At 45.0% G+C, this 24,696-nt stretch overlaps 3 protein-coding genes across 3 annotated transcripts in view; 2 read left to right on the forward strand and 1 right to left on the reverse strand.

Annotated features, from left to right (window-relative positions):
* Positions 1-2,004, forward strand: part of LOC122128475 (coiled-coil domain-containing protein 190) — an 11,203-nt gene extending 9,199 nt beyond the window's left edge. Inside the window, exon 4 of the mRNA XM_031575245.1 lies at positions 1,169-2,004. Coding sequence (XP_031431105.1) covers positions 1,169-1,691 — 523 coding nt within the window. The 3' untranslated portion in view covers positions 1,692-2,004. The remainder of the gene's footprint in view (positions 1-1,168) is intronic.
* A 198-nt stretch (positions 2,005-2,202) lies between these two features.
* On the forward strand, positions 2,203-9,289 carry echdc2 (enoyl CoA hydratase domain containing 2). The gene is made up of 10 exons (XM_031575244.2): positions 2,203-2,705; positions 3,988-4,055; positions 4,526-4,613; positions 5,200-5,286; positions 5,761-5,853; positions 6,163-6,219; positions 6,672-6,859; positions 8,451-8,501; positions 8,608-8,655; positions 8,795-9,289. Exons 1-10 carry the CDS (start codon positions 2,471-2,473, stop codon positions 8,870-8,872), a joined length of 993 nt encoding a protein of 330 aa, XP_031431104.1. The 5' UTR covers positions 2,203-2,470; the 3' UTR covers positions 8,873-9,289.
* Positions 9,290-12,532: 3,243 nt separating this feature from the next.
* On the reverse strand, positions 12,533-24,631 carry zyg11 (zyg-11 family member, cell cycle regulator). The gene is made up of 16 exons (XM_031575246.2): positions 24,187-24,631; positions 23,112-23,277; positions 22,255-22,769; positions 21,571-21,816; positions 20,897-21,037; positions 20,387-20,563; positions 19,387-19,451; positions 19,077-19,176; positions 18,831-18,881; positions 18,238-18,399; positions 17,809-17,856; positions 17,132-17,329; positions 16,880-16,932; positions 16,489-16,586; positions 14,806-14,991; positions 12,533-13,542 (listed from the first exon to the last, which is right to left on the reverse strand). Exons 1-16 carry the CDS (start codon positions 24,187-24,189, stop codon positions 13,526-13,528), a joined length of 2,226 nt encoding a protein of 741 aa, XP_031431106.1. The 5' UTR covers positions 24,190-24,631; the 3' UTR covers positions 12,533-13,525.
* Positions 24,632-24,696: the final 65 nt, after the last annotated feature.

Raw genomic sequence — 24,696 nt, forward strand, 5'->3', positions numbered from 1 at the left:
AATGCAGTATTTTAAAAAACATTTTGTACTCATCACATCTGTCTCTAACACATTAATGTGTAACAACATTAATGCAGCACAAAATAATTGATATTATGCAGTTCATGAAATATGTCCCTTTACATTTTGATGCCTTCTGTCATGAAGGCACTAGTGTAGCTTTTTCTCCAGCCAAAAAGATGGTGTCAAGATAGAGGTGTCAAGATAAATGATTTCTACGGCACATGGTACCTCCTTGACAAACATTTTCCTCCAGGCCTCTTCCCACAGACAGACACTGGATGGGGATGTACTCTGTCTGGTCGACTGCCTCAGATTAAAGGAGCCGGCTAAATGGATGAATGTGACTGCGAAAAGAGAATCAGGCGCGCAGGAGATTGATGGCATCGGCCAGACACTTTGTCATAACGACCATTACAGCCACTGTGAGCGGCCCCATCTCCACGGCGCTGGAGGACAGACCGGTGTTCCCCGCACCTTAATCGAATGATTACAGTCATTATTATTGATTTATTCTTCCGACTGAGCATTTTCTTCCTGTTACTTTTCACTTCAGATGCACGTAATTGACTGTAATGACCTTGTGTTTCTGAGGAGTTATGGTTCCATATACACATGCACAAATAGGTGTCTTTTCATATTTACCACAGGGTAATGTCTCATTTGTTCCCTGTCTCGTTTATTTTAATAAGGTGCATAATGCAGTGGGTTTGTGGGGAAGCTTGTTTTCTCGCCATTTCAGCATCAGCCTAAAATGATATCAAAGCAAAGCTATTGCAAATCCGCAACATTACACCGATTTGCTCACGGTTCTGCTGTGCAGTTATTCTGTTTCTCCGTGGTTTAAAACACATCACTTTGAGCTTTAGTTTTAATATATAAACAGGCAATGCGAAGACACGACATTGCAAGTGAACCAGTCTCAGTGATTTGCTTTTTTTTTTCTTTTGCAGAAGATGAAACAGATGCAAAATGAAATGTCAGGATGGATATAATGCATATGAAATCGGTATCAGATTTGTGATAACGTATGGCAACATACATATAACCTATACATATGATCAATCAAGATATCCAGCCATAGCCAAAAGAAACTGCCAGGAATGTTATTCAGCATTACGTCCTTAATGTGTTCCCACTGTTTCTCTCTTTTCTCTCTCTCTCTTAGGCCTTTAAAGCCCCCGTCTGGTTACTCTCTGCAGGCACGAGTTCAAGAGTTCATCAGCAATGGGGACAGTAGAGCTGAAAGCTCCACAGCGCCGCTCTGTCTGCCAGACCTAAAAATGCAGCCTGGAGCAGCAATCGCCAGCAACTCCACCACACAGGGAGACGGTGATGAGGGCAAGGCAGAGAGGGATGAAGGAAAAGATGGACAGAGGGAGAGAGAAAGAGATAGGGAAACAAAGAAAGAGAAAGAGAGAGAGAAAGATCAAAACAAAGAGGTAGAGATGGAGAAAGAGACAGACACACAAACATTGTCCCCTGCTGATTCCACGCTGATTCCCTTTGAGCTCTTGGCCCCGGATGGGCGTCTGAGGACGGTACACACCCTGCCCAACTTCGCCCAGGCCCTGGCTGAGGCCCGTAAGGCTCGGTACATCCGTCACCGAGGCAAGCCTCTAAGCGAGAGAGAGCTCACCATTCGAGAGATCTTCTCCAGGAGCCCCAAACCTTCACACAGTCTCTTCTGATCAGCAGACGGCTTTGTAAATGTAGTCTTCATAGAGCTTTGCAGATGTGTACATACATACATGCGCAGAGTCACATGATGTAAATACACCTGTACAGACACCTTGTGACTCTAACTCTCTCTCTTTCTCTACACCCCCCTCTCACACACACTCAATCTGCGCCTGGAAAAACTCCCTCAGCATGTCAGTTTTTTTTTAAAAACATTTTTGCTGTAATAGCTAGATGCATTCTTTGTCAAGTTGCCTACCCTTGTCAGTATGAATCACCTCTGAATTATGCAATTCCAGATTAAAATCTTATGTTTAAATTATAGTTTGCTTGTAGGTGTACTTGTCAAACATAAATTATTCTCACTTTGATGCCTTTATTGAGCTAGTGCACAGCATCACATGAACGCCCTCTGGCGATTCGGAAGTGCCACTTACTATGAAAACAAATACAAACTGGTCAGACCTATATTGTGTTATATAGCTTCCAAGATGTAGGAAATTTAGCAGAAATGATATTAAGCTTTTAGTGCATTTTAGGTAAAGTAGATTACAGTCTATCGAATGTGTCTTTTTGCTGAGTCAGTGTTGACGCTTACGTCAGTAACCGAGGTGACGGCGACCACGGATAAGGAAGTGTGGACAAAGTTGAATAAGGAAGAAGAGAAAGTTGTAGGATAAAGGTATTCTTACAAAGGAGGCCTTGCCGTATCGCCCAAGCATTGTTGTCTTGCCTTGTAACTGTTAAATTGTCAGTTGTCATAGCTTTCTCATATCATACCGAGATTATTATGGCTTTACTCAATAGATTCGTCCTTAAACCAAGCAACATTTCCAGGTGTCTGGCCGGAGTAAGACCCGAGCTTGGCCAGGCTTATTGTGCTATTGCTGCTGTTCCAGCGCGGACTGAGACTAGGGAAAACCGGCCTTCTTTTCGGTTTAGGCATGTCCGCAGTCTGCATTCTGAAGCGTCGCATGGCAAAACGGTTGAAGTGGACTTAAAACGCCTGGATGGAGAAGATACAGGTGGGAGGGGTCTACGCTATCTTTATGAGTAGCTTACTGTCCTATTATACATGCCCTACGATACGCGGATAAACCTTTCCATTATCTGCATATAGTTCGGATGACAAAATGTAAATATATATTATCGGGTAAGCAGAGTAAACAGTTGAATTGTGTTACGTGTAAAAAAAAAATCAGTTAACCGTGGAGCTTCATATGATTTACATTAATAGCCCAGCTCATAGCCAAAATGAATGTTAGTGTTGGTAAATAGCAAATGCTGTCAAACGAGTGATTAGACGATGAAGCGAGACTACTCATTTATTCTATACAGTTTTGCTTGCCCATTAGAACCCTATACAAATAATCTTCTTTTTATAATACTTTTTAATCATGTGTCGCAATGAATTTACAATCTAGGGCTACTATTTTGATTGTTGAACTGCTGTGTGTGTTTGTGTGAGACTCTTTATACACTGGCAAATACACCTGCAACATTTCATTCGAAAAGAGCAAGAAATACCTGTTTTGGGTTCACTTGCATACGTGACAGGTATAACTTACTTGTTACTTAGTACAACTTCAATCCTTATACCATGTCCATGTTCAGTCCATGTAACTGAATGATGTATTCCATTTTGGACCTTCACATGTGGAGTTCAATTAAAACACGCCAGGCCTACAAACACATAGATATTCTGTGACCATAATAAAGACAGATGGACTACTTTTCTCTGTGATTATTTATTCACACCCCAACCTGCCCTGTCATGGCTGTGTGTGTGGTAACAGTTGGACTTGGTTTTGAAGTCAGAGAGGGAGCCATGTGTTCCTCCGTCCAACCACAGCTGTGGCCTCTCTCAGTCTGAGAGAGATCCGCTCCGTAAGAGCCAGTATTTAATAATTAACCGGAAAGGTAAACAGTGACCCATTTGCAGCCAGTGCCCCCCTTAAAATCTGCTGTAAAGAGCCACTATGCTAGTCACTGGGCCAGACACCTGCCACCTTGCACATGGCCAACTTGCACCTGATGCTGGGGTGATTATAAGCAGCTGGAAAAGCCTTTAAAACATTCTGGGCAGGAGTTTTGTTTCTGTCCCTACTAATTTATGTACTTCTGAAAGTCTTACATCTCTCTCTCACTCTCTCTCAGAGCTGTGGGCACAAGGAAACCACTTTGTGAATTACGTTTTGATAGAGCTTTTGAGACATGTGCACATGCATGCATACATCGAGTCAGATTGGCCTTTTGACTCGTAACGTCTCTATCTCTCTCTATGTCTCTGTCTGTCTCTTCCTGTAGGCTTAGTGGAAGTGCAGATGTGTCGTGAGAGGGCACGGAACTCTCTTGGCCGCGTGTTTGTGGCTCAGGTTAGTGGACACCGGTGTGGCTATGGCAACAGTCTGTCAGTCAGAATCAAGCTCCGAAGTTCGCTGGACACGGGAGAGCCAAAAGATCACTTTATCCCAGGAGCTCTCCTTACATAACCCCACTCTTATGCTTTTTTCTTCTTTCTCTATTTATATATTTATCTTCTCATCATTTTCATGATAATAATAACATTCCTTATTTTTAATTACATTATGGGGCATTTTATAAACATACAAATATTCTCAATGACACAGCAGAATTAAACTTTCCAAACTAAATTATCTATACTTCCGAACATTATCAAAGCTTTTTACAGACCCCCTTCCACCAGTACACCACCTTGAAAGAAAAGAACAAAGGAAGATGCATAATTCAAAGGACCGCCCAAAGAGAAATGTTGGCCAGTGGACATGGTTCATTTGTGTGTGTGTGTGTGTGTGTGTGTGTTTGTGTGTGTCTTCATCTGTAGATGCGGGAGCTGGTTGCCACTCTACACCGTGACGCTGCAGTAAGGGTGGTGGTCTTCAGGAGTATGGTGCCGGGGGTCTTCTGTGCAGGTCAGCAGGGCTTGTGCATCTCATCCACATACATTCACTCAGCAAAGGCTTCTATCCAAAGCGCCTTCCGTGTGTTTGTTTTGTAGTAAGGGTATACACTCTTTCAGTATTAGTGTTCCCTGTATATCAGGTGTTATTAGCTACTTGCACTACCAGTTGAGCTGCAGGAACACTCTACACGAACTACAGGTACATCAGAGTTGAGCTGCAGGAACACTTTACAGGAACTACAGGTACATCAGAGTTGAGCTGCAGGAACACTTTACAGGAACTACAGGTACATCAGAGTTGAGCTGCAGGAACACTTTACAGGAACTACAGGTACATCAGACAGGCTCGCTTCACTGTCTTCATTTGACGCCTGTTCACTGATGGGCTTCTCTGACCAAACTGCTTTTGAGCCGCAGTGTTTGCAAAATGGATTTCTTACTCCCAGTGTTAATTAATTTCACCCTCTGATAATGAGTTTCCCTCTGTCATAATGGATTTTTTTACTAGACACTCTGGCTGTGTTATCAAACATGATCATGCAAAGTCAATATGTCTGTATCGCAGACACATGACTCGCTTTGTGTGTGTGGCGTAGGCGCAGACCTGAAGGAACGAGCCCAGATGGCGAACACTGAGGCTGAGCACTTTGTCCATGGCCTGCGATCCCTAATGAACGAGATTGGTAAGACACTGAGTGTGGATAGTGATGATCATGAAGTAAACTGGATTTTTGTGGCCTTATATTGCTCGGTCCTGAAAATTAGTTTCTTTCCATTCGGTACCTCCTCTACATTGCGTTTATCTCAAAGACGCTTTGTCTTTTTTTTTTTAAACTCTTTCAGGCCTTCTTCAGAAATGTCAACAACACTGTTATCTCCAAGCACAGGCTGGCATTTTGCGTGTCCGTGGCATTATGAATTTTTGTATTTTATTTGTGATGATTGCCTAAAACTGCCTTGCAGTCAGTCAGGCAGGATTTGTAAAGAGCTGTTTTTCCATTCGGATAAAAGAAGGCTGGATGCAAGTTTCACAGCACTGTTTATACCCTCAGTTGCACTTACAATGTGCTTGCCAGAATGTGCCCCCCCCCCCCTCCCCTCTCTTCCTCTCTCCATCCCACTTCTCTAATTTGTGCTGTGTGCCCTCTCTTTGCCAGCCGCCTTGCCCATGCCAACTATCGCTGCGGTGGATGGCTTTGCCCTGGGAGGCGGGCTGGAGCTGGCGCTGGCCTGTGACCTTCGCACAGCGGGTGAGTGTTTGATACCCGGGGCTGGGGGAGGGGAGCGGTCGCGACAGGTGAGTGACAGGAGGCCTCTGGGCAGTGGCGGCTGTTGCTGTGGTGGGGCCCGGTTGTGACGGGCCGGTGAGGACAGATGCCACAGACGCCCCTGTTGTTTGCATAAACAACCGTGACAAGAGCATCGCTCAGCCTGAATTCCCATGGTGTGTTAATAGCGTGCTGGGCTGGAGTGGTCCTTGAACCGTCCTTTTCTCTCTCTCTCTCTCTCTGTGTGTGTGTGTGTGTGTGTGTGTGTGTGTGTGTGTGTGTGTGTTCCAGCTCACTCTGCGCAGATGGGCCTGATTGAGACCACACGAGGACTTCTCCCAGGGGCTGGTAAGATGAATGGGGAGGGCAGCCCGATGGAGTGGAGGAAAAATATAGGGAGAGATAGTTGTGCAGCCAGTCAGACAGATATCTAAATACAATGAGAGCTAGTCAGAATGATCAGACCCACACATAGCTGGATTGACTGATAGATATGTAGAAAGAAAAACAAATAGAAACAGATACAGAACAGGTCTGATGGACATAGAGATAAAAGTGTGGGTGATAAACTGTTAGCTGGACAGACACAGAAACAAACAGTCAGTCAGACAGACAGGCAGTTGGCCGAACTAATAAGTAGATAGAATAACAGATGGGAAACAGATATCTAGACAGACAGACTAAGAGCACACCAGAGACGTGGAATGCTGCAACAGTAGCGTCTCGCTAATCACCCAGATTGATCTTTCCTGTCGGCAGTGATCTGTGTCATTCTCGACCCTGTGCTGTGTGGTCTGCAGGGGGCAGCCAGCGTCTGCCGCGGGCCGTTGGCTTCTCCGTGGCCAAGGAGCTGATCTTCACCGGGCGGCGCCTGGGGGGTGATCAGGCCCACCAGCTGGGCCTGGTGAACCACGCCGTGCAGCAGAACCAGGCGGGAGACGCGGCCTATAGAGAGGCCCTGAGCCTGGCCAGGGAGATCCTGCCGCAGGTCTGCCCCCCCACCCCCCATGCATCTCTAATGTCCAGCCGAACCGCCTCCTCTCCTCTCTGCAGACGGCTGTCTGTCTGCATTATCCTCACTTCTGCTCGCTCTGTGCAGCACTCACGCTCCCTCGCATGGCTTCGCTTGGCTTAACTTCTCCCTTTCTCCTTCTCCTCTTTCTCTCTCTGTCTCTCTCTCTCTCCCCCCGTCTCCTCTTCACTCACTCTCTCTTTCCGCAGTTTATATCAGCCACTCTGTGTGTGTGTGTGTGTGTGTGGGTATGTGTAGCCACACTATCTGTCTAATACATCAGCCTGAAGTGAAGAGTCTGTTGCCACTGAATGGTACTAACAATGAGATGGCAGTAAGAAAGGCAAATCCAGTATATCCCTATCTGTGAACACAGATAAGCCTGCTCCATTATGCATCATAAAAACAGAATTGTTTTTAAAAGGAATCCCGTCATTGCAAAGCACTGAAGGAGAGAACTTAATCCCTCCCAACGGCTGATTATCGCTTGTGTTTAAGCTAACTTGACCTCCAAAAGCTGCAGTTTGCCACCCTAGCGTCGAGCCCCTCGGAAGCAAAGGGAGCCACCTTTGAGAAAAGCTGGCCAGAAAAGTGATCTGGGTTTAATACTCTTTCTATCGAGCTTCCTGTGGCCTCACATTGCTGCGCTGTGTAGACACGGTGCTGTAACGATGCTATAGTATTCCTGGAGACTTCCTGGACAGAGGCCCGTCCCATGGTGAGGCTGGGGATTGCTCCTGGCTGACAATAATGACCCTCTGGTTTTGCCGTACATGGCCAGCTGTCTTTGATTGACAAGCAGGTCAACTGAATTAGAATGAAAGTTTGCTGTTGCGCGTGGAACAATTTATTGCTTGGCAATGTAGTGCCAAGATTATTTCTTCTTCAGTTATTTTAATTTGGCATCTTTGTGTGAGACAGGGCAAAGGAGATTTCCGCCAGTTTGAACCGCGTACCCATTTGTAGCGATAAAAACTAAAAATAAACGTGACAGAATAAGCCCCCGGAGCAGTATTCATTTTTTTGTTTAATAAAAGGGTGAACTTCATGAAGCGGGTCTTCCCGGAGGACCTCATTAAATCCTGTTTTCAACTTTTGGTTTCGTTTGAGTCAGCTACAAAGAGACACACAGACTCTGGGATATGACGCCACTGTTACAACTCCAGCCCTGAAACAAAACATATTCAACCGCTCCACAGTAGAGGAGAAGAGTGCAGTGGCGCTGTCCTTCTGTTGCTTCAAGAATAGCCGATGGCGCTAGCTGTGCTTAGTTGCTTTCACCTTCAAGGAGCAGAGCACAAATACTGATGAAATGTCATTCCCACTTTGATGCCATTTATGTTGTTTTTGTCTGTGTTTAATTGATAAAACGCAACTCCCTTACACTTAAAGCAGTCTCTGATGCAGTTGAGTGTTGTAGCCTTATTCAACTTTGTACATTGTAGCCTTACAGAATTTTCCTCTTATAGTTAGTAATGTGTGTGTCTGTGTGTGTGGTTCAATACTTATCAATTCTTAGTTATGTTCTCACACCTTCATGTGTGTTCTCTACTGTTTATCTCGCCAGGGTCCAATCGCCGTGAGGATGGCAAAGGAAGCCATGACCAGAGGCATTGAGGTCATTCCCTATTCCCTAAAGATTTCATGATATCATCAAGGTGACCTAAACATACGCAATGGTGTTAATGGTGACATGTCTCCTCCTCTCCCTCCTTCACACACAGGTGGACATTGCCACAGGAATGGCCATCGAGGGCATGTGTTATGCCAGGGTAAGAGAGGCGACCGGAACACAAGCATACTTCACCCAGAGATTTCTGATACATATAGCCATAACATTTATTGCAATAACTTAATTGAATTAATTTAATAATAATGAATCTAATTTCTTTGTTTGGTGGTATGCTTCAGGTCATCCCCACACGAGACAGACAGGAGGGGATGAAGGCTTTCATAGAGAAGAGAAAACCAAATTACATCGGAGAATAAAGACTTCCACACTAGAGTGGAAATCTACACTGCCAAAATCACACTCCACTCCGGCACCTGTTACCTGGAGGGTCCTGTGTCCTAATGGTTTACTGGCTGCCACTAAGGAGCATTGTGGTCCAAGGCTGCCTTTGCAGGAAAGCTCCTTGTGAATCGTTTTAATTGCTGCTTATCGAGAGTCTGAATGAAAGTGGAGGAACCTCTTGGCTACTGTGGACAAGGGTTCTTCAGCAAAGGTTTGAAAAACCTCTCTTTAGCGTCTCATTTTAGAGGCTATTCTTTTGTCTGGTGTGCTCACAGACTTTTAATTACAGCGTTTCAAATTGGTCAGTGTTGTGTTTGTCATTGCATTGTATCGTGCATACAGATTTATTTGTGATGTTTGTTTATTAAAGGCCTTTCTAAAGCTCTTCTGAAGTGCTGGTTTTTGCGCAAGTTATTTAGTTATGCATTAAAATATGAGTAGGCTACCAATAGTGAGTACAAATGGGTCATCTTTACACAGAATAGAACTATGTTTGAAAGCATAACTCACAGTATTTTCCTCTCACCACACTGCAGGCACTCAAACACTGACATCAGAATCAAAACAATACTGTAATTCCAGACAGATGACTTGCATAAACCAGGAATATCAAGCAGCACACAAACTGTATGTTTCTTTCAACGATATTTCCCACCAAATCCACGTTCCGAATGTCTCACGAGACCAGCTACACACAGTATGGAGAGAGTGCAGACATTGCAGAAGGCAGTTCCCCAAGTGCTGCTCATGTGTTTGATTCATTTAAGGTTGTGAATGGTCTAACTCCAGCCTCTCTTTCAAATCTCCTGACCCCTTATATTCCGTCAAGGGCCCGAAGATCCTTTGATGAAGTTCTACTGGTTTTACCTTCTGGTCTAGTTTTAAATCTAAGCCTGATTGAGGTTGAACTGTTGTTGCTGGTCCTAATTTACGAAATACCCTCCCGTTTTATATCAGATCTGTTTCCTGCTTAGAAACTTTTAAAACTAGACTAATAACATACTTTTACTTTGTGTTTTTATTTTGTGTACTTATACATTTTTATAGTTGTATTGATCTTTTTATAGTCCATTTCATGTATGCATTACCCCTTTTTATTACTTTTAGATTTTGCTTGCTTTTGTCTGTCTTGTTTTTATTTCTTTTACTCTTAAACATTACTTTTAATCTTGCTCTTTTAGTATATTTTTAGCATTTCTTTTTTTGTTATTTTGTCTTTTATTCTTTCCGCGTTTATTCCTTTTACATTTTATTTCTTAATTTCCTTTCATTCTTGTTACATTTTATTATCAATCAATTTACCTCGACTGGAAAGCACTTTGGTACAAAACTCCTGTTGTTTTTAAATGTGCTCTGCAAATAAAGTTGACTTGACTAATAATGGAGGAGGTGGTGGATCGGAAGTGTGTGCACCACTGCATACATGTCTATGAAGTGAGGTTTAATTCTGACAAGTGTGTGCATTCCTGAGAGGCCATCACCATACTACAGTGAGTGCCTGCGGTAGCCCATTACTGCCTGTTCACAGCCCCACAGGGTCCGGATGCCTGTGGTGGATTCTGACAGCCTGTGGAATGGCATTTCTGTCTGCGCTGAACTGGCGGGCTTGCTGGGGGACCAGTCATGAGGTTATGGCTTCGTGCTTCTTTGTGATAGCTCTCATGGAAATACCAGAGCTGTAGAAAGCATAAAAGGGGTCCCTAAGCATTAAGTTCAGATTAAGACGATGCGGATGTGGTGAGGAGCAGCGTAGACAGGAGAAGCAAGCGCATTTAGCATAGTTTGACTAGTAGCAGGGAGTGAAGTACTTTGTTTTCTAATGGAGAGCTACTCAAATCTCAAGCAGGCCAACAATGATGCAATTATATGCTGTAGTGCCAACCGCATTATTATGTCCATCAATAAAAACCTACACAGTATTGTTTGTGTGTGTGTGTGATTCTGGATTATATCTGCTTTTTTTTTTTAGAGAGTTTCAGCACCAACTCAAACGCAACACTTGAGCTTGTATGATTTTTCTGTGGCCATGCTAAGTGTCAGGCAGACGTAGGGGAGCCATGGCACCGGTCTTCCATTTCCTGGGTTTGTGTTGCACCTTTGCGCTGTGTGTGTGTGTGTGTGTGTGCGTGTGTGGTTAGGGAGACATCTGGCGGTGCGCATAGGTGGCAGAGGCTTTGCTTGGACAGGAGAATAATTCCTTGAGCGTCTCTCTACACTGCAGATTGAGAGAGTAAGCTGTACTTGTGGTGTAACAGGTTCAAAGAGGTATCCTGTCACCTCTCTGTCGTCGCTCTCCATTTGGTTGATCATTTCATTTTCAAACATAGGTTTTCCCCTTCCTCAAAAGTCTTCCATCTTAAGGAGTGCTAGAATGCCCTGATTGAACCTCATTAAGAGAAGTGGTGAAAGGAGGACATGGCAAAGAGACTGAGACTTTAAAAATGCTAAAAGCCAAATCAGTCCCAATACATAGCTTTGTCTGTATTCACCCATTTCCAAGGTAATTTCATGCAAAGCTTAAAACAGCGAACAACAGGCAGTAATATATACAAAATATTTATAATACTAAGTCTTAGACCTTTCATGCTGTTCAGATAGATAACCATTCACACCCTGGTTTTTGATGTTTTGATGTTTTTGACACACACGCACACACACACACACACAAGTATAAAGACGTGAACACACTCCTACGCACATCCTCCTAAAAATGAACACAAACACACACAGTCGGCATAAAAAAATGGATCTGTATTGTATGCGCAAACTCCTCAGTTCTTTTGTCAGTGCATTTTTCACAAATATATTAAATGCCACTTGTGTCTGAGGGGCTCGTTATTTATTAACTTAGTCCTGTTCATGAGTTGCATTCACATCAAAAGTCCATGTATGGCAGAAGAGACCTTCAAACAGACTAAACACATGCTTCGAAACCATGCGGTCATGCATGCTTGCACCCACTCATCGTCACAGAAGTCTTCCCGATTACCATCGACACATACACCAACACACATGCTCCCACACAGACACAGACACACACAGACACACACACTTGTACTTGCAGTGAAGACAGACTGACTCCCTCACTGGTATGCTGTGCTGCATGTACAGTTTCACACATAAATCAGCATGCCAGTTTTCTTATACTTCTCCTATTGCCGTTTTGCTCATAGTCATTGTTTTCATAATATTCATCATGAGGAGTATCCTCAAGTAAAACAGAAATGAAGTAATAAATACCATCATCAAGTGTGTGTGCAAAAAATGCATTAGTTTATATTCTTCCCTCTGAAACCCCCCCCCCCCCCCCACACACACACACACACACACTCACTCACTCGCTATCTCACTCTCCCTCTCGCCCGTTTTAAACAGAGATCACTCAAATTTGGCCATTAAGAGAACCCCTCGTTATGACTGCTTTGCTTGTTTAGACTGAACCAAACCCAGCCGGCAGAATGCTGCCCCACTGTGTGTTTCTCAACAGCATGCTGGAGAGGCATGATGTTTAGCATAGTGTCTAGCGTGACCTGTAATGTGGCGTTCAAGACCATATGAGACTCGGATATTTCCAACACAGAAAATTGCACTACAATGCCACTTGAAGTTGGAAAAAGAGATATCCCCAACCTCAGTGTGGCCCATTATTTAATCAATTTGACATCGTTATCAATATGGCAACAAACCTAACAGAGCCTTATCACAGACCTTGACAATATGAAAGATTACAAACCTTTTTAAATGTGTGAGAAGATGCAGTGTGTCAAAATGAACAACAGAAAACCATTGCTACCCAGCAGACAGAAGGAAAATGCACTGATGATGACTCATCACCACGTAGTTGTGTTTACATTTGGCTTGAACGCATTAAAGCCAGAGCTGGGAAACTTGTCAAACGTTTCCAAATTAGTTCGGAGTCGTCTCCATTGCACCATAACATACACGTCGGAATCAAAGCACAGGCTACCTGTTACCTTAAAAAAAAACAATGATATGTGAATCTGGTGTTGCCGGGGTCTTGCCAGCCGTGCACATTTATAGCAATGTTCGGACTCAAGCAAAGTTGGTGTCCATCATGTAGGCATACAACATGTTACTGCTTAACATGTTAATCATGTTGGACTCATGTGCTCTGACAACACAATAGTCTTGCTTTGTTTTGGTTAGCTGCTAAGCTGTGTCACACCCCTATTCTGCCATCCTGGCTCTCTGGTTTCACACAAAAGGTGATTCGGCACGGTGTCTACCTCCACTGCCAGCTTAATGGCGGAACAACAACAACAACAACTACAACTACAACTACAACAACAACAACCCCTTCGGTGTTTGTATGTTTCATACAGAACGACAAGGTGTAATAATGGCGCAAAATTGTCACCTTGAACAGGCTGTATAAGAGGGGCTTCTCTCTCATCAAAAGTGCTGGATCACTGTGTTTCACCCTTCCCCCAAGTACAGACACACACACACACACACACACACACACACACACACAATCATGTACACACTTGCATCCTCACTGATACACACACAAACAGACACTCACTCATAAGCACACAAACACCCAGACCAAGCTTCGAGTTCTGTCAGCTGTTTGTCGTCTTGCAGCCGGCGGGGGTTGGCCCATGTCACTGCGCATCTTTCTCTGTGGCAGGGGGGAAACAGAGAGAGAGAGAGAGAGAGGGGGAAAGAGAGAGAGAGAGAGAGAGAGAGAGAGAGAGAGAGAGAGAGAAAGAGAGAGAGGAGAGAGAGAGGGGAGAGTAGGCGTTTCAGTGAACATCAATCAGTTTCCCCTCTACTTAAGACAGAAGGGATATCATTTGTTGGGTATTTTAGGCCACATTGAGAGGGGGCAGAGTTGGATATCCACAGCGTGAATGTCTTCACAACAGAGGAAAGGGAAAAGCTGGAAAAGCATAATAGGTCTATGTGAATCCATTTTCAATGTGAATCCATCCGCAACTTAGCTAACTAAGGAAACTTTTAAATAACCAAACAGTTAAAGTACGGTACAATCTCCTTAATTTAACTTATAAAATTATAATAGAAAAAGATCACCCACACATTTGACCTCCAAATACATACGTTTAATTTAGTGTCAAATTAGCACATCTTAGCAACTGTCAACTATTAAGGGGTTCCCTAAGCTAGAGTTAAATAGCTAGGATAGCTAGGTTAACTGCCATGAGACAAGGTGCAATATGTTGGATATAGGGGCATCTAGTGGTGAGACTGCAGATTGCAACCAACTAAATACCTCTTTACAGGAGTGTCGGAAGAAGCTACGGTGGCCATAGTGCCACACAAAGGTGAAACGTCCCTTTCTAATGCCAGTGATTTGATTTGTCTGTTCTGGCCTACTGTAGAAACATGGCGGCACAACATGGTGGACTCTGTGGAAGAGGACCCAATCCCTACGCAGATATGAAGGGATTATTTTAAGCTAACGAAGACACAACAATTCGTAGTTACAGGGGATTATAGACTAATGAAGACATAATTGAATACTGTATTCCATTTCTGCTAATAAATCACCCTAAATCTTCCATACTTCACCATGACTGTGCCATGAATTATTGCTCTATTTTATACTGACTGTGCTCACTATTCCATTACATGCTGTTTCATGTTAGAATGAAGACACACAGAACTTTGCTGTGATTAGCAATTTGTTATTGGTTACGGATCGCTTTTATGACACATTAACGGATTTTGTATGTGAAAGGAGCTTATATCGCAGTGCTGGGGAGTAGTGGATATCTGTGAGTGTGTGTGTGTGTGTGTGTGTGTGTGTGTGTGAATAGTACCTTTATGGCAGTTTGTGGCAGCACTGCACGGGCAGGGGTGTGTGTGTGTGTGTGTGTGTGTGTGTGTGTGCGTGTGCGCGTGTGCGTGTGAGTGTATTTACCTTTATGTGGTAGTGTGTGGCAGCGCTGTGGGGGGAGCTGTCCCGTGCGGGTCTGGTGTTTCTGCAGGCTGTCCAAGATGTTCTCGGTCAGCTTCAGCACGTCCTTGTGGGTCTCGAGGTGGGAGCGCACCATCTCTAGCTGCCGAAGGCCCCCCTCCTCCAGGAGCATGCTGCAGTACCGCCCCGCTGTACAGAAACAGAGGACACACACACACATGAGTGCACACACACACACACACATGAGTGCACACACACACATACACATGAGTGCACACACACACATACACATGAGTGCACACACACACACACACACAAAGCATGAGAGGAATGTGCTCAACGCGTCAGAACACACACATGGTCAAATTGTGACATCATCAAAAAATATCACTGTAAAACAAAGGGAAGGGAAACTCATTAGTGACAATATAACCACTCGAGTAAGAGTGTGAATTTGCTTTTTACATTCTACCTAATGACAGAATTTGAAATGGCTTGTTAGCCATGTTAGCTTTGAGGCCTATAAATCAACAAACAAACTTGCAATGCAAACACACATGCACACAAATACACAGACACTGTTTCTGTCCACGCAACAACGTCCTTGCAACCAACACCCGGAGGTGTCAACACTCATTACGGCATTAAGAAGCCTACACAAGCAGGCCCAGGCCCAGGAACACGCACAAGCGCACACACGCCCACACACATGTCTAATCTGTAATCCCAGGCTTTCCCACATATAGACTTCACTTGAGTGGGCCGCTCAGGTATATTAATGACCGCAAAAGTATATCGGCTGACAATTTTAGCATTTTTAAGGTTTCAGCAAAGCTGGATCAATATTAGAAAGATTATAATTTGTTTTCACTTGGGGTAAGGCAGTTATAAAAACACAGACTAACTTAAGATAAGGTTAGACTACTAACCTAAGATAAGGTTAGACTACTAACCTTTTCATGCATTTACTCAGCAGATATGGTGAGTATTCAAAAATATTTTAAGAGAGTATGGCGTGAGGATGGGGAAGAGACAGACAGCACCATAGGGTAAGGTTAGCCAATGTTGGCATTTAGCATGGAATGGCAATAAAAACATGCATATGCCTCAGTAATATTTGATGTGAAATTATAATGGCAGTCAACTGAGAGACGAAATGCAGAGACCAAACTAGATTAAAGCTTGTTCTCAATTCCAGTCGCTCAAGTAGTGAGTGCTGAGGGAGAGGCAGCAGCAGCAGCAGGTCCCAGTGTGGTAGAGGCAGGAGCAGGAGACAAAGCAGCACAGTCCCAAACAGTGCCATCTTTGCCAACATAGTTGGTGTTTGTCACATGTAGTAGACAATTTTTGTAACGGCAGGTAATGCTGTCCCTTTCTGCTGGCAACCACCACAAGTATACACTGAATCCCCTAGATCTGAACCTTAAACCCCAGCCTATGTGCGAGTGTCTGTGGGTGAGTGTGAGTATGAGTGTTTGTGCGTACATTTGTGTGTGTATGGAGTGGATGAGTGTCTGTAGGCTGGCACCATTTGAAATGTGAGATATTGTGCAACATCTGTGAGTTTGAGTGGCCAACAGGAAGTGTAAGCATGGACATTGATATCTCAGAATGGCAAACATTCAGCAAAGACTGCATGACCGTCTCTTTTCTTTGTGTGTGTGTGTGTGTGCGTGTGTGTCTTACCATTCTTGCTGCATACATGCTGCATGGCCCAGGCTGCCCATAGCTGCACTCCGGGGGTATGGAAACACTCCAGCAGTGGGAAGAAGGGGTTAAACGACCTGCACACGCACGCACGCACACACGCACACACACACACACACACACACACACACACACACACACACACCTCAATAACACTGATCTGCTATACACAACAAATAAACAGAAGAAACAGTTTGTCTCCCCACAATCAACTTAACTACTACACCTGGACATTTCAATATTAATTCATTATTAACAAACGCAACATATGAAGAACTGACATTTGGTAAACCAAATCACAAACACAACTCGGTAAACACCGAATTTATACCCATCCCCCTCTTATTTTCAGTCTTCACTGAGGTGTCACCTGTAAGCCACCATCTCACAGTCTGGTGGTTGCCACTTCATTATGGCTCCATGCTGAGGAAAACACAAATACAGGCAATGAAGCAAAATGAAGCACATACATAAGTTTGCCATTTTTTCTATAATCTTTTTTCAACACGGGTTCTTGTTTATTACGAAGGACATAAACGCACACTCACACTCACACTCACACTCACACTCACACACACACACACTCACACACACACACACACACACAAACACACACACTCACCAATTCCTCCAGCAGTTTGGAGCGCAGCAGTATATCCAGGGTCCAGGCACTCTCCCCTCTGGAGGTGAGGTGTGCCAGGATGCCTGCCGCAAAGTAGCTGACCTCCACCTCGGAGCTGTGCAGCAGGGTGCTGATGTGGCCGAGGAAGCGCTGGTCCATCAGCTCCGTATGCAGCTCCCCTACTTCGGCTATGTTATTCTACACACACACACACACACACACACACACACACACACACACACACACACACACACACACACACACACACACACACACACACACACACACACACACACACACACACACACACACACACACACAGTCACACACAGAGATGAGGTCAGAAAAGCCCTTCAGAAGGCACAGAAGCATGGCCTAGCTCAGAGGCTCCACCACAGTCACAGCCATAGCCTGCAGATCTGACTAGACTGCAGCAGTAAAATGGAGCAGACAACCAATTTAACTGGTGTTGCAATAAAGCAGCTGATTGATTTGAAAAAGGATATGGTGAAAGCGTCCAGTAAACAGTAAACATCTCATCTCTGACTATTGCATAATGTAATAGACCAGACAATTGATTGGACTAGACTATCAAATGGACTGTAATGGACTACAAATTCATTACGCACCACAAATTATAGCCACGTAGCAAAGGTACTGAAAGAAGTCTGGCTTACCAGTAAACCCAACACTTTCTGCTGAATGGAAGACTCTGATGGAAAGGACTGTGAAAGAAAGAGATTCTATTATTACTTTGCATCTCTAAAGCGTATTATTTCCATGTTATGTAAAAATGACAAATCGCATGCATGGGAAGGCCTTATGTAATAACCGTGCAAAATAGAAAACGAATTAACTGTACTGTCCTTTTCCTCTCAGTGACAGGGGCCTTCACATCCATATGCTGAATGTGACCTGACGTTAAGCCTCATGACTCAGACTAAACTGGAAACATTTCGGCAATTGTTTCCGATGTTTCACCTGCACAGATGTGGCTAACCAAGCAGGTTTCCTAGTAACTTGGTAAGGCTAACCCATATTCTCTAGTTTCCTGTGTGTGTGTCTGAGGTTAACAAAAGTCCCCTACGGATGTACCTAGACATTACCTCCAGGACTTTAATGAACAGCTCCAGGCCCTGGTTCTCTATGAAGTGTCTGCAGGTGGTTGGTGACTCATCGGTCAAGTTCCAGAGAGCGCTCAGAGTGAACTTCAGGGTGGCGTCCACCGTGGACTGGCTGGTCTTCTGACGCACTATGTGCAGGAGTTGCTGGAGACAAAGAGAGGGGAGGAGGTACAAAGGTTGTGATTACAGAGAACATTCTGGGATCAATAAACTCTGATTGATTGGGGCATTACAATCATCAACCTAGAAAAGTCCATTGTATTCTAGAGTGAAGTCCATTCAGCCTTGTAACATAATTGGATCAAAGGTTTGTTTTTTTCTCTTTTAACAGTTCTTACTGATAGTCTTCCAAAACATACCATCAGCATTTTAACACACATCCTGACTCTCCTTTGAATTGAAACGATGACAGGATGTCAATGGGGTTTCAATTTACGTATGTAACCACAGTTTGGTTTCCTGGTAACTTAATAATGATTTCAGCGTAATGTTTGATAGTGTTTGGCTTCTGGGTGTTTTCTGTTGCCGTGCGCAACTAGAGTAATTACAAGCCTTTCAGCAGAGCTCGCTCTAACCTTCACAATGAAGAGCTCCGCACCCAGCTGTGCTGTCTGCTCCGTTGATAGCTGCAGGGTGGGGGGCGAGACAGAGAGAGGGACAGAAAGATGGAGAAAGAGAGATAGATGGAGGGAGTGGGAGAAAGAGTGAGGGAGTAGGGGGAGTACAAATGAGACAGGTGGCTGAAGAGAGCTATTAGCAGATGTAAAAATAGTGATGCACAATAATAGCCTGTGGACTGTGTGCCTGTACCCCCTGCCTACCTTGGCAGCCAGAATGGATATGATGGCGACAGCCATCCTCTGCATGTTCTGGTCCTCATGGTTACAGAGCCACTGCATGACCAATTTAGCTGCTTCAAATCTGGGATTAAACACAAATGCATAGTTTGGTGATCTCCCTAAGATCAAGCATGCAGACATTCAGCAGTGCCTACTTATATGCACAGACACTCTTATAGAATGAGTGCCTGTCCCCCGACCCCCCCCCCCCCCCCCCCCCAACACACACACACACACACCTTAAACCAGTAGTGTGACTGCAGAAGCAGAGGTGTTTGCCTAACAGACTGACCTGTTGAAAGGGACCTCCTGCAGTATGCGATCGCTGCAGAGGGACAGCAAGCAGTTCTTCTGCAACTGCAGAGGGAGGAAATACAATGACAGTCAGTGTGGAGCCAAACAAGGGCAGAGTGCCCTGACAATGTATGGCTATGACAATACCAGACTCCATCATGTCACAAGTCTCCCATGACTGAAAAAAAAACCCACCACCAAATGCTGCAGAATCACTTTACTAATGACACAGCTTACTGACAACTTGCAACACATAGTCATTACAGTGTTTATTTTTAGATGCGTGGACATTGAGGGCAAAGTCTGTGCTGCTACTAATGGAGTTGTTAGGAAATAGTATTATGTACGAAAAAACAATTCAATACCAGCCAAAGTAAATCCACTTTCCCAAAGCTTCCCAGCAGAATTAAACACTGGCAGACTGGAGTAATTATTTCACTGGCCATTCCAATAAGCACGTCCACGTCATTTCCGTTCAACAGATGCTTTAATTGAAAACATTCTGCTGTGAATTCTCAGCTGCATTCATATTGGGCACAGAATTAATCTCATGACCTTGCCATGGCGGCGCTAATGACTGGCTGAAACAGCGGAGCTTAATCTCTCCCCCTGCAGTACAGGAGTTAATTTGACAAAAGTGGGAGTACAAAATCAGGAACCCTGCCAATGTCATGGCTGTTCCCTACAGTCACAGTGTGTCTCTGCTTGTTGAGGACCATTAGAGAAGGACAGGTGGCTGGGAGGACAGCTACTGGTCACTTGTTCATATTTATCTATGCCTTTATATTGAACATTTATTTAGCAGATGCTTTTATCCAAAGTGATTTGATGACAAATCTATGCATTTGATCAATTTGTCAGTGGGCCACCTAGATATCCAACCCATGACCTTAGTGTTGTGTGCACCTTGTTCTACCAGTAGAACTGCCGGAACACAAGGAAGGTCACAAAGGACAGCGTGCATATGGACCCAGGAGAATATTGGATGCGGGCCTTACCTGTTGGTGGTTGGGGAAGGTCTTCATGCCTTCCAGGAGAAGATGCGTGACAGTGCTAAGCAGACGGACAGGCATGCCCAGAGCCAGGTCCTGCTTGGTCAGGTTAAACACACAGGCACTGGCTGCCAGCTGCACGTTCAGGGTGGTGGGGTGGTTCTTCATCCCCAATGCTACCAGCTAGGGCAGGGGAGAGAGATAGGGAGAGGACAGAAAGAGATAGAGAGAGAAAGAGAGAGGGGACAGAGGGAGACAGAAGGAAAGCGAGAGAGAGGACAGAGAGAAATAGAACAAAATATTTATGCAAGGGAGATCCACACACCCCCAGAAACCAGAAAGTGGATGACTCATTGTAATGCTGGCTGTAAAAATAGCTGGATTTGAACAGCGAGGGCAGACACGGGGTTAGTGAAGGTAGGAGGCGTGGGACGGAGGCAGCGAGAGCTTTGATGGAGCCCCTGCCTGCCCGCCCGCTCGCCCACCCGCCCGTGTTCTGGGGCGCTGCTGAGGTACCTTGAGGATGTCTGGCCGAGGTTTCTCCATGACGTGAGTGAGGCTAAAGAGGTGGAAGAGTGCCTCCCGCACAAAGCCCTCGCGCTCTGTGTAGCGCCGCAGCGCCTCACAGATCTGAGTCTCGTTCGCCTCGCCTGTCACCTGCAGGCCAAACACACACACACACACACACACACACACACACACACACACACACACACACACACACACACACACACACACACACACACACACACAAAGGCATCAACTCAATTCAGTGGGCATACAATTACGAAACTGTACAACTTTATGGTAGAGGTTACAGAAGAAGAAAATGAAGACCATAATCAACACGGACAAAAAAAAAAAGCCATTGCCTTCAAATTGTAAAAGAAATTAGCATGGCCTTACATATTAAAACACACTGACTCACAAACTGGCAAATACAGACATCAATGTTTTTCTGTAGCTATACTTGTGATGCCAGCAGACCTCAACACATGCAAGAATATCCTGCACTAATATAGCCATCACCTCTGGGGGTTGAACCCACTCTCTGCAAAGTGCTGACAGATAGATGTACCCGCTTAAGTTCAATCTCAAATGGCAAGCTGTAGTCAGTTTAAACCCCACTGCATGACAAAGTAGCAGGCTCAATCAACACCACGTCGGTTCAGGGTATCCTGTGAACCTACCTTTAGAGTCCCTTCTCCAGACAGGAAATCCGAGAATCCGGCGTCGGTGGCCAGCAGTCCCACAAATGTCATGCCAGGCCTCTCATCCATGAAGGCCTTGATGGCCGTGTCGGTCACCTGCTTCCTGCCGGAAACGTCCAACGACACAAGCGCCGGGAGGATGCCGGGCTTCTCCAGGAGCTGCCTCGCCACGTCCGAGGTGAACTGCTTGTCATCAGAGATGTCCAGATGCTGAAGGCCATCCAGCTGGAACACAGATGGGAGGATTATTAAGAGGTTCGTCAGTGCCAGCGCCTCATGCAATGAGATGTTAAGTGCCCACACATCCACTTCAGCTCATTTTCACGTTGCTCTTTAAGAATCCAATACTGGCACTTAGATGTATTTTCAATTTGGGCTTCTTGGAATACTTTGCAAGGTGAATTACCAACTGCTTGCGGCTCTCTTGAATGGAATGGCATATTGGGACTGGAGTCAAATGTAAAGAATCAATATTTTTTATAAACCGCTGGAACACTATAGTAGGTTAATCGCTTCCTACAGAAAACATTTGTGCCGCAGCATCAAATAATGCCACTACATACAGAAGCATACTTCAAAGGCATCATGTGCACCAGGTCCATATCAAATCTCCTCTCATCAAATCCACCAGACCAAAGTCCCCCCCTCCCCCCCCCACATTACCTGGCTGAGGACGGCCAGCAGCTGTGCGGTGGTCATCTCCAGCCGCTTGAGCTGGTGCATGGTGAGGTAGCGCAGGCGGCCGCGCAGCCCCAGCAGCGGCGTGAGGTTGGTGACGGACGTGCTGGAGATGTCCAAGCTCTCCAGGCGCGGCAGTGTGCACGCGTCGGCCAGGCCGGAGTCGTAGAAGTCCACGTGGGCCACGCTGAGTGAGCGCAGGCCCTGCAGGGCACCGAAGCAGCGCCGCGACGGCTCCTCCAGCGACGACATGGTCAGGCCGTTGAGCACCAGCCGCTGGAGGCTCTCGCGCAGCTCCTTGCTGGAGGCCAGGCCGCGCACGATGTCACTGATGGTCAGGTCGGCGTTGACGTGCGAGGCGTCCAGTTCCAGGAGCCGGTGTGAGCAGAGGGCCCTGTGAAAGGCCTCGGACGATATGCGTGCCGTGCGGATGGAGGCGCGGCGTAGGCGCAGCTGCTGACAGCTCCGGAAGATTCCCACGGTGCCGTCGTTCAGTAATCCTGGACGAGAGTGGAGGGATTCACACTGTCTGTCTCAATTGTGTTTCTCTATGTGACTCTCTCAGCATTGCGCAATTCACAGCAGCACGATCTACATAATCGCCTCTCAACATCACACAGAAAACATTTTATCTACAGAAGCACTTGGCTATGTAATCACTCATGGCTGTCACTGACTCAATCTCTTGTGGCTAACTTTAACGCAACGCATAAAAGCCCATTCAACACCTCATATATTCAAGTGGAAAGTGAGAAACCATCACCACTGTGAGTGTGTGAGTGTGAGTGTGAGTGTGTGTGTGTGTGTATGTATGTATGTATGTATGTATGATTTCAGCTCACCTTCAGTGGCCATCTTGCAGAGCAGCTGATCAGCTAGCTCCTGTGGAAAGACCAGAGACTCGCGCAGGCACAGGGAGCCATCGGCCTGCTTCACACAGAACAGCTCCAGCTTGGAGCTTACCAGGGACAAGCAGAGATCTGTCAACGGTGCGGGAGAGGCCTCGTCCTGTAACAATCACAAGCATTCATCACCATCTCTGCTGGTGTCCCCCATCGCTCGCTCGTTAGTTCAGAGGATACATGAAGTTCAGCATTTCAGCAAGCCTCGAGGCGAAAATGAGCTTTGGCTACAAAGCAAAAGAGCAGCACGGAATTGGTATTTTTGGTATGTGTACGGGACTGAGTTTAACATGTCCGTTTGACAGTGTAACATGAGTCAACTTGATATACTGCAATGCGTTCAACAGAATGGAGCAGCTGACAAAAGTATGGTTTAAACCCATTGACTATGCTGGAAAACTGTCATTAAATAAGCACATATTTTTAAAATGAATAATTACTACAGGAACAGCCAGTTACTCTATAACGCCAGACGTGCAACTCTCCTGCCAAAGCATTAGTCGTCGTGACTACAGGAGATATTACAAACAATAAGAAGTGACAACTAAGTGGTCACGGTCACCGTTAATATGTTTATTATGTTTAATATGTTAACGGTTAGAACTGCAAACATGTCAACACCTCGTTTAAAACAATTGCATTAGCATGACTATACCGCTTACAAGTATAATCAGAGCTAACAGCAAATTCTACCAAGAAAGCTCCATCTCCCAGAATAACATTGCATTTCAGAATGTTAACGCTGTTGATGATTCATTGGCGTTGAGTTCTAGCAAAACAACTACAGCTACGTATTGAGGATTGATAGGGGAAAAAATGAGTGGTTTTGACACTTGTACAAAATACCGTTGCTGACATCGTCCGAACCATAGTAATGCGCTGTCAATCTTTCCAGTAAACAACTGAGGAATAGCAGTGTATGAATGCGTATGTATCTGCAGAGGCAAGCAACGTTAACGGTAAAAACATTTAATTGATATCTTTCTTTGAGTGCTTGAAATCGAAATGAACTCACCATGCTGGCAGAATCGTGATTCGCGCAACGGTACAGCAGAACTGAAATGCAACCGAGGGATGCAAATGCTTAAGTCCAGCCAAGGCAGGGAAGGTAAACGGACTATCAGATTGCAAGCTACCTACAGCTAGCTAGTAACCAAATAGCAATTAGTTGACTATCTAGCCCACTAGCTAGATAGCTAGCTCGCTATTCTTAAATAGCTGCACGGTTTGGCTAGCGAAACAACTTGTTGGTCGGTAATGAATGTTTGTTCTTGAACAGCAGTAAAAGATCCGCGATTTTCGGAGACATTTTCTTATATGCGTCCTTCCATTGACGGAGTTGTCACCTTGCAGTATGTAATAGTGCTGTTGAGCTCATTCTGGACACTTTATTTTGCTCGAAAGGAAACGATGGCTGAGCTTTCACGGAAGAAGAGAAAACCGGAAGTACGCAACATGTTATGTAAACAAGAGGCAATATTTGATGAAATTATAAAAGGCCATACCATTTGCTTCTCATTAAATC

The sequence above is a fragment of the Clupea harengus genome, chromosome 10 (genome assembly GCF_900700415.2).
Source record: "Clupea harengus chromosome 10, Ch_v2.0.2, whole genome shotgun sequence".
Taxonomy (NCBI): Eukaryota; Metazoa; Chordata; class Actinopteri; order Clupeiformes; family Clupeidae; genus Clupea; species Clupea harengus.